The 18632-nt window shown below is 47.1% G+C and overlaps 1 protein-coding gene across 1 annotated transcript in view; it reads right to left on the reverse strand.

Annotated features, from left to right (window-relative positions):
• Nucleotides 1-7881: 7881 nt before the first annotated feature.
• The window catches only part of SSH1 (slingshot protein phosphatase 1), a 49803-nt gene continuing 39052 nt past the window's right edge, over nucleotides 7882-18632 (reverse strand). Inside the window, exons 14-15 of the mRNA XM_054996173.1 lie at nucleotides 16782-17361; nucleotides 7882-14571 (exon numbers count right to left, since the gene is read on the reverse strand). Coding sequence (XP_054852148.1) covers nucleotides 13294-14571; nucleotides 16782-17361 — 1858 coding nt within the window. The 3' untranslated portion in view covers nucleotides 7882-13293. The remainder of the gene's footprint in view (nucleotides 14572-16781; nucleotides 17362-18632) is intronic.

Here is an 18632-nt window from a genome sequence, read left to right on the forward strand (position 1 = left end):
AGGCCGGCACCTGCAAGAGCCCCTGTTCAGATGAGTGGAGGGACATAAGGAGTGAAATTATCTCGTAGGTATGCTGGGCCAAGCCCTTGAAGAGCTTTGTATGTAATAACCAATACCTTGAATTGAGCACAGTAACTGATAGGCAGCCAATGGAGTGACTGTAGGATGGGAGTGATGTTCATGCTCCTGCTCGCTCCTGATAACAGTCAAGCTGCATAAAATAAGAGGTGTAATCGCCATCTTTTGTACACGTTTCAAGGTTCTGATTTTCTTGGTGCATTATTTGGATGCAACCAGTAGAAAATATTATGCATTTAGACTGATTAATCCAACTAGTCCTCGGCGGCATTGGTCCCCTGCAGAGGACTAATGCAAAACCTAGGGAATACTGACAGTGGCAACACAGGGGCAAACGTGTCCTTCCTATTACAGGAATTCAGCTTGACCAGTAATCCTGTCGTTGGTGTAAAACTGGTCCTTGTGAGCAAATGCACTTGACCACGTAGGTGGGCCATTGCTCATATGCAACCTTTGACGCCATCCATATAAGATAAAACAGTAGAGTCCCGTAGCACCTTTAAGACTAACCCACTTTATTGTAGCATAAGCTTTTGAGAACCACAGCGCTCTCTATCAGAAGCATCGTCAGCTTTCGAGAACCACAGCTCTCTTCATTAGATGCATCTGACGAAGAGAGCTGTGGTTCTCAAAAGCTGACAACGCATCTGACGAAGAAAGCTGTGGTTCTTGAAAGCATATGCTACAATAACACTGGTTAATCTTGAAGGTGCTACTGGACTCTACTATTTTGCAACTACAGATTAGCACGGCTAACTCTTCTGGATCTATGTCCATATAAGACAACACAGGAGCATTAGCTAGAGCAGAGAGTATGTGCTTCTGGTCCCCTGGAAATAGCAAGTAATTCTTTCACAGTATCTCCTGCCTCAAAGGGTTGTCGAGGCAGAGGAAATGAGAGAACTCTGGGAATACCATCCTGAGCTCCTTGGATGGCCAAGTTACAAATCTGTTTGCTTCGTTCCTATGTTGAACGGAATCCGCATTAGCTTAACCCTCTGTGGCGGCAGGCACGTAAACAGGAGCAAAGGACTTCATTGCCTCAGTGTGGGCGTGAACTTCTGCTGTTAGCAAAGAAAGGTGTGAACGCACACAATGTTTTCAGAAAGAGTGAGTGTTTGCTAGTACTACTCAGCTCCTCCTCTACACCTCTCAAGACCCGCTCTTCCCATTTCACATAGTAGCTTGTAAGCTTTTTACCTAGCAGGATTACTGTTAACTTCCAACCAGCTAGTAAATTAAATTTTCAATTTTCCATATGTGTAGGCTTCCATTTGACCGATTTTTCACCAACAGACCACCTTCATTATTTGTCATTCTATTTGGCCTAATAAATATTTTGTTTTTAAAGAAGGGAATAAGGGACTAACTTTTGGTTTAGTTAAGGTCTGGGCAAAGTTTTGAGTGACACAGAAAGAGCTGTTCTTATCAGACAGAAAGGAAAGATACAAAATCTGCCAGCCATGTGGTGAACAAGGTTACTTATTAATGCAAAATAGTAAAGAGTCCAGTATCACCTTTAAGACTAACCAACTTTATTATAGCATAAACTTTCGAGACCCACAGCTCTTTGTCAGATGCATTGTCAGCTTTCAAGAACCACAGCTCTCTTCGTCAGACGCATCATCAGCATTCAAGAACCGCAGCTCTCTTCGTCAGATGCATCATCAGCTTTTGAGAACCACAGCTCTTTTTGTCAGATGTATCTGACAATGCATTTGACAAAGAAAACTGTGGTTCTCAAACGCTAACAATGCATCTGACGAAGAGAGCTCTGGGTCTCGAAAGCTACAATAAAGTTGATTAGTCTTAAAGGTGCTACTAGACTCTTTACTATTTTGCAACTACAGACTAACACGGCTAACTCCTCTGGATTTATTAATGCAACGACTTTAGAACCGGCTGCCAGTAGATCGTTATCAAGCCTTTTTGCACAAGTCCCCTTAACTAGGAAAAGGTTTCTCGGGCTGCTGCACTGATCCCGGAAGCCTCATTGTTTCCTGCTCAATGGCAACAAGGAAGTGGGCAGGTTGGAGCTTCTTTCCCTCAACCAGAAGCACTGGCTGGGCGACTGATCTGACTCAACATAAAGTCATTTCATGTGTTTGCACGAACTCTTCTCTTTGGCAACATTTTCCTCCTCATATGACTATTTTACTTTTTTTTCTTTTTCTTTTTGAAATTGTTTGCTTTATACAAAGTCAAACGCAACTTTTCAAAACCAACTTTGCAGTATAACAAGAAAGCAAAAATAAATTAAATGAAACAACAATCAGTAGGAGTGACTGCAGGATTTGCGATATTAGATTGTCCGCAAACCAAGATTTAGAAGGCGGTTTGTATCTTGACGCAATTTCTGAAAGGCTGGACGGATCTGCCGGATACGGTTTGCATGGCTTTATGTTTCGGTTAAGCATGTAGTCCAGAACTGGTAACCCGTCTTCTCAGAAACATAACTGGAAATTTGTTGAATCTGCTTGTTGGAGTTGGTGGGATATTTTTTCCATAAAGAAATGGTCCCAAATTTTGTTCTGCCATATTGGCCAAATCCACACTTCCTTTTTGTTTCTGCGCCTTTTCGCAAGCGGTGCACTGTTCATGCAGATACACACTTTCCCATTCCGCGTGTTCCCCACCATCACCGCGCCACAATTGCGCCTTCCTTCCAAACCACGTGATAGTGGCGGAAATCCGTTTTCTCCCCGCCCTTTTTTTTTTTTGCACAGTGCAGAAAGGTCGGTATACCAGTAAACCAACCGTAGTGAGCAGCAGTTTGCGTGGGGAAAAAAACAGTCACCGGAGCATGCGCATGTCACACGGGGACCGTTTCCCTACTGTGTCCTGCTATTTTTAAGAGCGCAAGGAGCCAAGCCGGGCAATCCTGTATTTCCCACAACGATCGTCTCCAGTAAACGGCAGGTGTGGAAAACAAATATATTCCTGAAAGCTTAGGACACAGGTGGGAGATTCTACCATGTGTGAAAGACAGAATGCATCATCTCGTGGTATCGCGTGGCTCTGCTGCGAAGCATGCCAACCACAATCTGAGCCATCATCACAAATATCACACTCTGAGCATCCATGTTGTTAACTACTAAAAGCAGAAAACCACTCTGAGCAACAGAATTTCCGGACAATGCCTTTAATGTGACAATCTAATTTCAAATTTGCCTGCCATACCAACCAGCCAATTGTTAGAAAGTGGTCTGTGACGAGCAAAAATGAGCCAATCAAAGATGAGGGGGAGGGTACATTGCCATTTCTTAAAAGTCGGAATATCAGTATACCAGAAAATTGACCTTTTTTTTTTTTATTAAAGGGAAGTGATGTGCGCCATCAATTCTGATGGTGGAGGATGGAACCGCCCACTGTAACGCTTTACTCAGTGGTGTGTGGAGAAATGATTGTGCCATGAAGAAGGGTGAATGCGATGATGCACAGCATGGTAGCGGAATGAACCCAGTTGCCACAACTGCGCAAGATAAGCAGATGGTGAGTGAGTGTGGATTCAGCCATTGAGAGTAAAGGAGGCTTGAGGTGGTTCCATCGAGTAGCTATAGTGGCCTTAGCAGGGTTCACCTCCCTCCCTGTGTTCCTCCACAGCAGCTTCGCTCATCCAAACAGGGTCTCCTGCAGGTGCCAAGCTGCACATGGGCGAAATCAACAGCAGCCCGTACACGGGCTTTTTCTGTGGTGGCCCCTACCCTGTGGAACGGCCTGCCTGAGGAGGTCAGGAGAGCCCCTACTCTCCTGGCTTTCCGCAAACGATGCAAAACCGAATGATTCAAAAAGGCTTTTTACTCAGATGGGAGGGCTGTATTGTAGGGAGGGGATCTCAGATGTTTTGCCAATGAGATAGGGACCATAGACTTCTCCGCTATGTTGCCTTACGTATTACGTTGTTTTAAATATGTACTCCTATGTACTACCTGTGCTTTATATTGTCTAATGTTAGTCCTAGAATTGATTATGTTGTTTCAGCATTTCTTATACTCTGTATTGGATTCTTGCTAATGCAATGTCTTTTAAAACTTGCATCTATTTACCCAATAGCATTGTTTATGGAAATGTTCTTGATACTGTATGGAAACGTACTTGACACTGATTGTACTAACCTCATACTGTGTAATCCGCCTTGAGTTTCAGTGAGAAAGGCAGACTATAAAGGACACAAAATGACACAAAATGAGAGAGAGAGAGAGAGAGAGAGAGAGAGAGAGAGAAAGAGAGAGAAAGAGAAAGAAAGAAAGAAAGAAAGAAAGAAAGAAAGAAAGAAAGAAAGAAAGAAAGAAAGAAAGAAAGAAAGAAAGAAAGAAAGAAAGAAAGAAAGAAAGGCGATTAAGTTCTTTGGCCTGGTAGGTCTTAATCTGACCAAAGGCTGAGCAGCACTATTTCAGGTTTTACTGGAAATTCACAGCCTATAATTTGTCTGATAGATTTAAATACATTTGACCAGAACTTCTCAATGACTATTTTACTTGACAGTCACAGGGAAGCTTCCATTGGCAGAATGGGAATTTGAATGTGGGTGTCCCAGATCCTACACTGGGAACAGAGCTATGCTGGTGCCTGCTAGAGAAGGCCGTATTCCCCCCTATTCCCTGCATGCCCCCCAGCCCCGCGGCCTGTGGCCTTGAACAACTTACCACAAAGGGCACCCACAACCAGACTAGAAGGTTCCTAGGCCGAGCCCAGCTGTCTTGAGAACGGCTGGGCGTGCAGACCCAGGCTTTGAACGTCTAGCCTGTCACCTGGTCTCAGGGGCACCTGGGCGGCTCTTTTCAGCATTGGCTGCTGCGTGCTCTGGTTGCGCATGTCAGTTTACTGAAGGCAATTCCCTGTGCAGCGTTACCGTTTTGTTCCGTGAGCTTTAAGTGGTTGCCAGATTTAAAAACAACAAAGAAGCACCCAAGCTTGCTGAAAAGGATTTCCAAAGCAGCACACACACTATAATCAGCCAAAAAAGGAACAAGAATTTCAGAACCGTGGGTGTGGATTTAAACAGTTTGGAAATAAGTGCAAGATAGCACAAGAGATTACATTATTAAGACGATGCCAGCTGCGCTCAGAAATGTCTGGCATTGCTCTGTAGCACTTGGGAAGTTTAATAAAATCTACTCTTTATGTTCCTTAAAAAGGTCTTCTCCGTAGGTATTGGAGCACTTCGTGCTGTCATAACCGTTTATTTCCCATGGATACGTCACAAAAAATAGTGCATGTATCATTTGCAAGCTTTTGTTCACCTAATAGTAAGATGGGCAGAACGAAGCCCTCCCTGGGACAAAGGAAGCCCCTGGAAGACGACTGGAACCCGAGCAAGTCCCAGCTAGGAAGTTCCCCTGCAGGACACTTGGTGCGAGTGACATGCTCCGAGAGTGGCGGGTCAGTCCTGCTTTGGGGCGCAGAAGCTGGCAAGAGAGACCCGTATGCGGAGCAGATCCCAGAAGGAGCTACGAGAGAGCAGGTGGAAGAAGGAAATGGGCACACTGAGCTGAGCTAAAGGAGGCACGGCAAGCCGCCTTACCCAGCACATGCCCAGGGAGTGCACCTTTAGCTTCTTTACACACCCACCCCTACCCAACCGAGCAGAACGTTAGTCCCACAAGCTCCTCTTCTTGGCAAAAAGCTCCTCTAGGTAGACAGGACAGACACCATCCATCACACACTTCCTGGAGCCCAACTCAGGGCACGGGAGAAGAAAGGTTTTAACAGAGATCTGCCTATCTGACCTGCTTCCCCTGCAGGAGAACCACGGACCGCCACAGGTTTGCCTCAGAATATACCTAGCAGTGAAACCGCAAGCTGCAGACATTTCAGCCGTGCTGCTGCTTGGGAGTAAGTACAACAGCTTGCCATTTGTGGATTTTAGGTCCCAAGTGAATTGCATGAAAGGCATTAGGGCTGCCCTGGGTCATGCTGGGGCCCCCAAAGATCCTGCCAAGCCGGACAGCTGGCTCAGAGATGAGGTAGGCAAGTGAAAACACTGGACACCGGCACTGCACCATCCCAGGCCTAAGGAGGGAGTAGCAAGAGGCCGGAGCAGGTAATGTGCGATGTGACAAAGCCAGTGTGGTGTAGTGGTAAGAGAGGAGGATTTGGACTGGCAAGACCGGGTCCAGTTCAGACTCACGAGACTCAACGGGTGATCTGGGCTTGTTATTCTCTTGCAGCCTAATTTACCTTACAGGGTTGTTGTAACAGTAACATGGAGCTGGAAGGAGCTACAGACTCCACCGGGGCTCCTTGAAGAAAGGTGTTCTGCTTCAGTGTCCGTGGGGTTTAGGGCAGAATGAAACATACAGCAGAGGAGCAGGCCTGGCTGCATCTCACAAGAGCTTCCTTTTTTCATCTGAGCGACTTCTGCCAGCGCCTTCCACAGACCGTGCCACCCCACACAACACCCGCTGGTTGTCTGGAGCGGGGAATGACTCACCCAAACAAGGAAGGTGAAGGCGGAGAGAGGGTGCTTGCTCTGCTGCTGCCCGAAGGGAGCCCAGCTGTCAAAACTGAGCCACATCAGCCCCAGCGGTAATTAAAATCATGCCTTATTCTTCTTAATGACTTTTTAATAGTCAATTAGAATCTGCGCTGAAGTAGAAGACAGTCATTGCCTTGAATGTCCTCCTTGCTGTGCTAAGATAAACACTGACTGTTTCTTCCCCTCTATCAGCTTCCAAGACGAGAGCCATTCCAGTCCGTAAGAAAGCTCCTTACAGGCCGTGGAGACAAACACTGACTGGTCGCCTTTAAAGGCAAAATCTGGCCGGACCTGCAAGGGCCAGCCCCTGGTGAAACGGAACAAAGCTGACTCATCTTGAACATTTTACAAGTCAGTTTTTAATCCAGTGATTTACAGCTAAGGAGCTAGAATACTCGTCGTTTGCTTTGGCTGGACACACTTTCACTTGGGTTCCACACACAAGGCATGCCCACGGTAAGCAAAATGTGCTATCCAAAGAGAGGCCACGAGAACAAAGCAATTCTTTTGGGATCTAAAATATTGTCCACTCTTTTAAAACTGCACAGAAAGGCCCCTTTCAGGTATTAACTAGTCTCTCATTCCCCTTTCATCCTCAGGCTGGAAGGACTGTGAGACAAACGACACATTAAGTTGCTCTCTCGGCAATGAAGTCCGACAAAAATGGCTCTCTGCTATAATGAGATTTCAGTCTTTGCTCTACTTTGAGGAAGCCAGAAGCACGCCTAAGTGGCAAGGACCCTAGCATCTCACACGTGGTTGCCAGATCTAGGGTCAACGTTCGGAAATTCAAGAGTTGGTTCTGAAAAACAAGACTCATCTTTAAGTGCGGTATTTGTAGTCAATTGAAAGGGCTGCGTGACAAATCACAAACTCTTACTTGCAAGGACAAAACCATTAACTGCCCTTAGCGCCATCACTGTGAGTTTTCAAGCTGGTTCACAGCATTACAATAATGCTGTGATTTTATTGTAAATTATGTTTTATTGCTGTAACCCACCCTGAGCGCGCTTGCAGAGAGGGCGAAATAGAAGCCTAACAAACTAACAAACAAACAAACAAACAAACAAACAAACACCCTTCTGAGCATAACTTGTCACCTCCCACCATCCTCAAGATAAACTGGATGCTTTTGTCCCCTTTCAGGCTGTCAGAGGGGCCCAAGTGTAATAACAGAGATCGTTGTGGGCTGGTAACTTGTGTGGATTTTATTTGCAGTGCCTGTTTGCACAGAAAAGCCTGTTTTCAAATACCAAGGATGCAACAGAAAGTTCACTCCAAAGACTACAAACAGCCATTTGTAAAGAAAGGAGTGTTTTCTTTTTATTCTTCCTCGCAAGAAGCATATAATACAGTACATTTAACCAAACAAAACGTTTTTAAAAAGTGCATTATGCATCCCCTACTGTGAAGGTACAGTACAAAAAAATACTGCATATTTAAATATAAAAAAACCAATATTGAGAAAAACAATGATGTACCAAAAACATAGTTGTCAGTAATACAGTCAAGTGGACTTCCACCAGTTGTGCCCAACTGCTCAGGCACTGGTAGTGCCAGGTCATATGCTGGTGGGCTTGGTAATAACCCGCATGCACTGGGGCACAGCACCAGCCTCTGCAACCTATCCATCCACCTACCACCATGTGGCTTATGATGTAATGCGACAGCCATGCTGATGCAAGCATACACAATATGTTTGACCTCAGTAATCCCGGATCAAGATTTCTCTCCTGCCTTCCCCCCTAATTCCTGCACTTGCTTGTTTGTCTCACGCATGTTTCCTACGTGTGGTAGCAGCATATATGGCTCTGAAGTCTGGTGCCACGCTGCACTAAGTAAAGGGTGGCATGGGCTTGTCAGTGTCGGGCACCAGCCCACAGTTTAGAGAAGGGTTTGCCTTGGGATGCTTGGGTGGGAACAGGCCATCTTTACCTTCAACCCAAACACGAGGCTATTTGAACAGTAAACGGAAGAAGAAACGTGAAGCAAAACGAGGCTAGTTATAAAAGCATCTGGGATAGACATGGGCTGGAATTAAGGTGCCTCTTTGTGCATTTTCAGATTTGAGACTGGGAAGTACCTTGGCATGGAGCCCAGGGTGCCATTCCCACCAGGTGGGAGTACAAAGGTCTTCGACAAGCATTGTTATTCCCCACCTGCCTCTATCACTGCATAGATTAAGCCAACAGTTGTGCGACGTCTGGGAAGAGGGTGCAGTTTTTTAAAAAATGGAGATTTTTAAAAAAACATTACAGACAGTTTTTGAAATAGTCAAAGGGACTCCAGTTAGCCATTCCAAAGGACAGGATAAGCTAAGTATGATATATACAGTTAGTATACGGGCTTGTATTGACACTATAAGCACCCTAGTACTAACACAAACAGAGTATCGCTTAAATACACAGTATTTGTAAAGTATTTGGAAGGCACTCGGATTTAAAAAGATAGACAGACAAACCACCACTGCCTGGAGAAAAATGAAGCAGCTACTTTTTCATGCATCAGCCCAAGCAAACTGGCAGCTGCTTCTGCGTCTTTTTGGATTGGAAAAAAAAACTGAATTGGCATGCTGAAGGCTAGAGCCTTCCATTGGCTTAAAAAAGTTTTGCTTACAAAACAAAGGGCGGGGGTTACAATGTAGACCTGAGACACATGAAGCAAGGATTTGTCATCATTTGAACAGGGAGGGAGGAAATCCAATAAAACTGTCCTTCGCACAAAAAGTTAAGAAAAATTGGCCCATGCCATCAATTCTTAAAGAACTTCCAGGGAACAACTATCACAAGGGGAGAAATATGACAACAGGAATGCTTGTTATATTAGCCAAGTCTGTCAGTATTGAAGGATAAAACGTTGCCCACTGTATTATTAAAATTAAATGGGCCTGGCCTCCAGAGGAGAATTTCTGGACTACTTATTAACAGCAACAATGCGTACGCGACAAGCACCGAGGCAGAGGAAAACTGGATTCTTGAACGGGAGAGACTTCACGCTCAGTCTAAATGTGGATTGACAAAGGACATGGCACTCTGCATCCCTTAGGTCTGCACTGTCTGGCAGACAGTCAGTGCTCTGGGGAGCGCACAATGCGGTGGGTTTAGAATTCCACCCAGCAAGCAAGCACAGCCATAATTATGGCTCCTGATGTGCACAGAAAAGAATGATGGAGGGAGCCTGCAATCAATAAACTGGAGACATTAGTGAGGGAAGCCACCACTCCGCCAGCGGCTCGCTATTCCTCCCTACTGGGAACACAGGGAGCTGGAAACGCAAGCTTGCCTGCAGCAAGTCTGGCAGAAACAGCACAAGACACACCTAGCTGGCCAGTGGCATTCTGCGTTCCCAAAGAGAAAGGTTGCAGAACCACCATCATTGGACAGATGGCCAGCAGGCCAACAAAGGGCAGAACGTGGGTCCTGCTTCCTGGACCCCGAGTTTTTTGCCAGTATTCAGATCTTGACTCGGACTTCATACAATGGACTGGCTTTTGCGGGGAGGGGAATGGCAAGAAGGCTACACCTTCCTTTTCATACCCTGCATGGAAAAAAGGGTCAGGAGATAAAACTGAGAAATTCTATCAATGACATCCTCTGAAGAAATGAAGTACAGGGGCAATCTTATATAGAGCCTTTGGGCTTACAAGGGGGGGGGCAAAAAATAAACACTAAATACATTTAATGCTGTAAGAATCTCTAACCCTGAAAAAAAATGTCTTACAGTACTTGAACATGCCAGGCACAAAGTCTCTATGTGCAGTTAACCCCCACTCCTCAAATTAAGGCGGCCAGGGGCAGGGAGGAGCACGTGAGAGAGTCCCTTGTGTCCTGGACTTCTTGTTCAGCAGCTACACAGAGAAGTCGCCCAGAAACAAGGAATCTTCAACCAGAAGGAAAATACATCTGCAAGGATTTTCAAGTTCCAGATGAAATATGCTGAGTATAGCTCAGGAAAAGACTCTGAAACCCATTAAGAACTTTTAAGCAAGGGCAGCAAAAGGCTTTCCAGAAACACATTGTTGAAGAGACTCTTCCTTGAGTTGCTTTCACAGATAAAAGCCAATTTAACACAAAACACTTGCCTGAAGCCAGTCGCCCAGGCACAGGACAGAACACCCCCATGTAGTGGACTTAGGCCCTGGTGGAAATGTAAGAGCTTCAGAGCTCACTCGCTACCTTTAATGTCAATGCAAAACAAAATTAATGCTGGAGAGACAACTGAAATTTGTCATGAAGTACAGCACTTTGATTTCTTGTGCATACCAAATGGGTATGCACAAGAAGGGTATTAAACTGCAGAAGTGAACTTTTGGATTTAACTCCTGTCCCATCTGACTGCTGGGGGACAGCCACAAACATACGTTATCCATGTCTGTTCTGCATTTGGCTAAGAAGACAAAGGCCTGTGTCCAGCCACCCGTGCACAGAACACAGAATTTCCCTCTGTTCCGCTCTATTCCAGTAGCTGAAAAGACCATTCCTTGGATTTCAGGACCCACACAGAAGAACACAGCCATGTAGGTGGGGGGAGTTGGGAGAGGACCAACCAGGAGGGGAGACTTCCCCCTCCCTCCCTCCCTCTGCAAGCACAGCTCCATTGAGGGCAGGGCAACCTTTCACCCCCGGCCACTCCTCATTCCAGCCTCCCGTGCTGTTTGGGTGCTTCATCCTCACCAATCATTTTTCCAGGTTCTGAAGAGACTGCAGGAACAGAGAAGACTGTGGGAAACTTTGGTGCGCAGGTGCCTGGACACAAGGCAGATTTTGCAGGAATTTGCAACGCTTCTTCCCTGGATCTCCAGGCAAGGGGCAAGCTTTTTGGCTTATGGTGGGTGGAAAAGGTTCTAGCAATTGGCTTCTTGTATGACTTGCTATTGTATTTCTCTTCCTGTGTTTGCTTTCTTCACTCACCCCAGAAGAGAAAGGAGTCTTGAAATCTGTGCCCGATGATTCACTCTGATGGGCTTCATTGAAAATGGACGATGTAAACCTCGAGGGCGATTTCTGAGCTACCCCTAGATCTGCAGCAGAAAATTTCCCCAAGGGAGGGTCCCTCTGCTCCACCCACTTGACCTTGTAATATCTGTGGCTGCCTCGAACATTGGCAACTCTAAACAAACATGATCAATGAGAGGCAGCATGTTCAGGCAACATCCCCTTGGACTCTGCACTGGCCACCAGGACTTAGGGCTGGGCCAAACAATATTCTCTAGACAATACTGCCCTGGATATGCCACCCCCCAGAATAAGCAGCACAAGTTCTCAAAGTCCTTTTAAATACCTGTGTCTGTTTCTGGCCTGGGACCCAAGACTGACTGCTTGGCTTGCACACTTTGCATCATGAAAAGGTCCAGCAATTTCCACACAAAGGATTTATCTTGTCTCTGTTTGGCACTCCGCTCTGGCTGAGTCTAAGGAAGTTCAGAAGACTTCAGTTTGGAAGTAGTTGGGATCCAAAGCCAACAAGGCTTCGCATCACACCAAACACTGCTCAAAGGACCCCAAATGACCTAAAAGAAGCTAAGATGGGCTTTGGCTTTTAGCCCCAGGACAGCAAATTCCCATCTGCTTTACCAGCAGTAACTACAGGCGTTTGAGACGACAAGAGCTTCAAGTAACTTTTGCCCTGTTGTACAACACCCAAGGAAAGTGCCAACAGGTAACAGCTCTTCCTGTATCCCTCCCCATGGCAACCTGGCATTCCACACCCTTGCAACAAAAAAACCCCACTTAGCCCACAGGGAAGATGCTACAAAACATCAGTTCATAAACAACTCAAGCTTGGCATAAGCCACAATCCTATCCTGAGACAGCCTACAGCCCTTTTGCCTTTTGACTAAAAGTCAAAGAATGCAAAATGATTAACAAACAAATGGAGGAAAATCTAGTCCCCCACCAACCATGCCCCACCCCAGCCCCCCATTTCACATGTGGACAAACAGAAGAAACCCTTTCCGTTACCTCCTATCAAAGCTTGTGAGCATCAGCTTATGACCATACCGATGAACTGGTGCCTTCAAACTCAAAAGTGCTACGGCATGGCCTCTAACTCCACGAGGGTTTGTGGTCACCATCCCTTCAGTCTTAACAGAACAACAGCAAGCCGCACCTGCAGTACCCCTTGCCTTTGTTTCAACAAGGAGTCACACAGGACTTGTGGCAATCCACCCACATGACAGAAGCAACTCAGCAGCTGTTCAACCAAGTCAAGCCAAACCACTGGTTCAAAAGCCATCACAGACAAGCTGTCGGTGCCGACACACTGCAGGTAAGCCTCAGTAATTTGGGGGGCTAACAGATGGTAATTCCAAGCACGGCTGTCAGAGGACAATTTTAAAAAGTTATCCATTTCGGAGCAAGATTTTAAAAAGGAACCCCATCTATCTACATATAAATACTTAAAGAATGGAGGTAGCATTTTACATTGCCTCACAAAGGCCAGGCATGTGTGGCCACGAAGCCTCTGCAGTTCTTTTGAACAAGCAGATTTCAGCATCTATGGATAGATCCCCCTGCTCTGGACACACAGGAGGCCACATTAACACACAAAATCACCCTCCAAGCCTTTCCTTTGGGCTGTTCACCCTTGTCAGAGATTTCCCCCCTTTCCAGCCCTCTGCTAACAGGTACCACCGAGAGGGGGGAACAAAGCTGTTGAGCTTTTTCTTAAGATGATAAAAATGCATTTAATACAGACTAATACAGAAGTCACAAGGCTTTAAAACAATTCCAAGTATGTCAACTTTTCCCTTCCCAAAGAGGGCTCTTCAACTTCCCCACGGTGGATTTCACCAACAGTTTGGTGCCCGCTTCTGTATTCTTCATAGTGGCTCGAAAGTCACAGAGTGCTGCCGTTTCACTCAACCTGGCCCCTTTCAAGTCTGCCAAGGCAGACAGGTCCACATCGTTCGTTAAGTCCTCCGAGGACAAGTTCAGACTCCCCAGCTTGGCAAGAGAGTTCGAGCGCTTCAAAGGAGATGAGACAGTCAAGCCAGCCAGCCGCAGCCTGGTTTCTATTTCCTGGGTTCGCTGTTTAACCAGGCCAGGCTTCCCTCGCACGCTGTGGATGCTGTCACTGCTGGAACTCCGTGTCAGGTTGGAACTCCTAGAAGAGGACGGCGTATAGCAAATGGTCTTCAGAAAGTCTTTTGTGAAACTGCTCATGTGTTCAGCTCTGCAGAGAATGGGTGTGGAGGTTTTTTGTGACACCCCTCCGACGGGGAGGGTTTTCTGTAGCTTCTCAGGATTATTTTCTGTGTCTTCAGGTACTGCAGGAGGTGGCTCCCGAAGGGGTAGCTGACCTTCCCGAGCCACTAAGTCGGGGGTCTCCTCGGGTATGGAAGTACCAGCCGGGTCTCCAGGAACGTCCCTCGCCGGCCCTGCGGTGTCCAAGGGCAGACTCTTCAGGCGCTCCAGTTCTTTGGTATGTTTCCGAACCAAGCCGGCTTTCTGCAGCTGAAGCAGCGACTCCTGGTGCTGCATCAAGTAACTGTTGCTAGTTGGTTTTTCTAAATCTTTACTGAAGAGCAAGTACTTCAGGTCCTTTGTCTGTCTGACCTCTTTTCTCGGAGAAGAGTCCACTTTCAGCACTTCGCTGACGAGGGCATTCCTGTCACAGAAAGAATTTCTCTGGCTAAGCAAGGCCCCAGCTGGTGGTTTTGATGCCTCTTTGGCCTTCTCTAGACCATCAAACGTCCAGCTGGCTACAGGCTTACTGCTTTCACCGTCCTGCAAGTTACTCTCTACCAGCACGGAAGGCAAGGCATTGTTTTGAGCCCCGTGGGTTTCCATAGGTGGCGGCTTGCACAGCGCCTGCTCTAAAAATGCAGGCGTCCCATGTGAGAGGAATGAAGGCTGTGTGCAGACTGTGGAATTGTGGCATGGAGGAACGGGATGCAGGTTCTCGCGTGATTCCCCAAAGGTTTCTGCAGAGGTGCTGGCTGAGGAATACATGCAGCTGGCACAAGATTTGTAGGATGGTTTCACTTTGTTGAGGATTCCAAAGATGGCATCATGCTGAAAAGAACAGAACATGCGATTAAGAAGCCAGGCTTGCAACAGATACGGGATGCAGGTCTACAGGGACACATGGCTGCCAACTGACATTTCCATGCTTATTTGTTTAATACCTTTACAAGGAACTATTCAACTATGTAGGCAAATGCAACAACATAAATCACTTTGTAAAATCAGAATGACTATAACATTAGTATTTATTTTATTCTCTTGGTTTATTTGTTTATTATTAGGACATGTTATTTTGGAAGGTTTAAATCTTTGATGACGACTCAAGCACTACCCCACAAAAGCAGAGGCAGGAAGACTGGGACAGAGCGCCACCTACAGGGGACACGCGGAGCGACTGAGCTAGGCCCCCAGACCCTCATGTAGTAGGCAAGTCACAATTTCTCACCTTCCCTGCTAAAATGGAAGAACTGTGGACTTCCCTCCCTTTGTTATTATGAGAGATGAGAGGAGCTTTGCGCCCTGGAAGCACTATCGAAATGACCAGAAATGTGCTCCTTTCATTGCTGTAAGTGCCGGGCTTGCCACAGGCCTCCTCCAAAGCAGAAAAACAGGCTGCTCGGAGAGTGGTGAAAACCAGCCAGTATCAAGGCATCCAGCTTCCTCTCAGGATTTCCTCTTTCCCGCTAGATAACGCCACAGAAAAATGGCCAACGTTGCAAGAACTCCTGATCTAAGCAGCCATCACAGAAAAGGGCAGCCTTTGTTAGTTTTATGGTAGATTTCCTGGGCTGCAGGGGCCCGGGCACACCTGGACGCAGCAACTCTGTTTTTATTTTAATTAAATTTATATTCTGCTCTCCTTGCAAGTGGGCTCGGAGCGGATCACAGCAATATAATAAATACATTATGGATGTTTTATTGATTTTTGCATTGATTATAGCCGTTATTGCAGTTTATTTGATAGCTTCCACTGAAACATCTTAGGCAGCGAGGCAAGATTTCAAAACCAATAAACAGATTGGCCGCTCCTCTCCAGGATCTTGAGCAGAGAAAGATCTTTCCCAACACCTGCAATTTCACATCCTTTAACTGAAGGATGCCGAGACCTGAACCTGAGACCTTCTGCATGCCAAAGAGGCGCTCAGTCACTGGGCCACAGTCCTCCCCAAAGGCAGAACTTGAGTTTCACAGCCTGGGCCAGCAAAGTTGTGCTCATGGAAGCACTTTCGATGCAGAAGGCCCAACAGGTGTCTTTCAGGCCCCAATGGCCAGAGTTACCCCTTTCCTCCCTAATCCACACAGACGTTTTATTTTTATTTATTTACAAAACGTGTATCTACCTTTCTGCTCTATCAGGGCCACTGAGGGGGGTGCTTTTCCTATTGGCTAAACCTTAGAAATTGTCCTGTCCCTTTAATAGAGATGTTATTTACCTCCATGTCACGGAAAGTCCAAGCGGCCCATTTCCACACGTTAAGTCTCTATTAAAGGGAAAGGACAGTTTTCTCCAGGGCTCTTGGCAACCCTCGATCCAACGTATCTTGAAAGGTCTATATATCAGATGAGCTACAGACCCTTGCCTGCCAAGGATCGTTGGCTGCGGAGGGCCATGAACCTATTCTGCCACAGTGTTTTTTGAAGGGGGACCAGGCCCTGTTCATCTAAGCCTACTCTGAGGAGACAGCGCTGAAACAAGGAAGGAACAGTAACATGGGCACCTCTTTAAAACACCCACCCAACACTCTCAGCCCGCTTTTGAATGTTTCTGAGAACTTTATTAGACCCATTCTATCCCACCCGAGGTGACTCTGTCTACCCCAGAGAGGACCACTTACTCTCTTGAAAGGAAAGCCAAGCAGAGAGGATGGGGTCACATGGCACGAGCCGCCATTACCCTTCCAGGGATCAAATGGCACTGGAGGGAGCAGTCTGCCCGTGTGCGAGCACACATGCGTGTGGCTGCCTGTGTACAGACGCTTCAGCCTCTGCATTTGACGGTGAACTGACAAATGCGTATGCTACAACAAATAGTCTTTCAGGTGCCACAAGACTTCTCTTGGGGAAAAAAGAGGGAACACGCTTGCACGTTAAAAGGCATGTGTGGCCGGTCCAGAGGGCATGCCTCCTGAAATAACCCCCCACAGGATTGCCCCAGCAAGTGGTGAGCCAGGGCGGAACACCCTTCTCTAAACCTCGGTTCAGTGTGCCGCCACCTGTAGCTACACTGTTCCGTGCCCCACCTCCCTCCCACCCCCTACCTCAAAATCCTCAGGGCAGCTCCTCTTGCTGTTGTTGTTATTCAGGTTCTCGCAGTTCAGCCTGCTCTCCTCCTCCTGCATAGAGGAGCGGCGTTTCCACCTCTCAATGGGTTTCTCCTCTCGGGAGCCCTCCTCCTCTGGAACAGCCAGACTGGGCATGGCAACGTCTTTCAGGAGGCTGATCTCAGATTTCTTTTTGGCTGGTTTCTCTCTGAGGCCGGAGACCTCTGCCCTCTCCTTGCCCTTCCATCTTTCCACAGCAGCCTTGTTCGAGAAGTCCGGAAAGGGGAGGTCTGCAGCCACATCAGCCTCCTCCAGAAGCACATCCCTCTCCGGATCTTCTCCCTGGAAAAACGATTCCCTGTTGCCAGGCAGAGAGTCGGAGAGGCGCCGGAAGCAGTAATGGAAGCCCACAGCTTCCTGGCTTGCTCTTGGGTCTGCAGAGGCAGGCTGGCAAGGAGGGTCAAGGTCGACCTCGAGATTCTCCAGCAGGAAGGCATTGGGGCCGCTGGAGCCATCTGAGTTCTGGGTGAGGCGGTTCTCTGACTGCTGTTTCCACAGCTTGTTGTGACGCTGCTTACTAGGGAATAAAGAGAAAAGGCTTCCATTACGCAGCCAAAGCTTCTGAATTGTGGGTGGCATCCCTTGCGGAAGATGCACTTGCTGAGCAGCCTAAGAACCAGGGCCACAGCGCGATCGTTCTGTGGAAGCCGTATTAACAGACTGCCACAGGTGTCGCATGGTACTTTGCAGAGCATCTCTGCCCTGAAGAACTTGCAATGCAAGGCGGGGAGGGATTAATGAGAGCAAATGTCTTGACTCCCTGCTAAACAGGAAGATGTGCTGTGGAGATGAGCAGAACAAGTGTGGAGTGACAGCATCAAGCAGCAGGTAGAGGCTCACTGGGGGGAAAGCCCAACAGGGGGCCCAAGTCAGGCAGGACTGGCTGCGCTGGCCTGCCTCGTGCTCATTACCCAAGAGATACAGCAGCCACTGTTTGCACTTCTGGTTTCCTTATGAACAACACCTCAGCAGTGGATATAAATCAAGTCCAACAAGACAGCTTAGGAGCACCTGACCCAAAAGCAGAAGGTGAGGAGGACTTAATCAAGCCTGGAAAGCAGCTCTGATCTTCCCTACAAGACGAACAGGCCAGAATCTGCCGGAGCAGGTGGCAAAAGAGAGTTTGCAGGCAGCCACACTGGTCCAAAGCAAAACCCCAACGCTGGGAAGAAGAGACTGTTTTCTCCATGGCACAAGGCACAATTACCCAGTTTGGCTTCCACTGACTTTTTACCCTGTGCACCGACTAAAACTTATGTCCAATATTTTTAGTACAAGGACTACCCTGTTCTTCCTGTCCTCTTGGCCTTCTAAGGGATCTCTGCATCCTACCTGATGTGAGACAGACGTGCTGTTTTTTACATTTTCAATGGGATGCCTCCATTTTTTGCTTCTAACCAAGGCCAGGAGGCTCCACCAGATGCCAGTCACATTTCAAGCTACGTGCCCGCTCAGCATTTTATGCATGTTACTGATAAGGCTTTATTATGATCATGACCACAGGCATCCGTTTCCACCTCCAACCCCTTTTAAAAGAACCCTGGTGCAGAGCTCTGGGGAACACAAAAGCTTGCATGCTATTTTATGTCATTTCGGTTGGTCATAAGAAATAGTATTATGTAGTTTTTGTTCCTGGGGAAAGCAACTTAGTCAGGGCTAAAAGACAAAAGAACACAAACCCAAGTATGGAAAAGCTGGCTTCTGAACAGTGACATGAACTGTGCCGACTTTTTTGTCAAACAACCATTCAGAGGGAAGCTCCCCCCGCCCTTAGTTTGTGGTCAGCCA

Source organism: Eublepharis macularius, chromosome 13 (genome assembly GCF_028583425.1).
Source record: "Eublepharis macularius isolate TG4126 chromosome 13, MPM_Emac_v1.0, whole genome shotgun sequence".
In the NCBI taxonomy this organism is placed as follows: domain Eukaryota; kingdom Metazoa; phylum Chordata; class Lepidosauria; order Squamata; family Eublepharidae; genus Eublepharis; species Eublepharis macularius.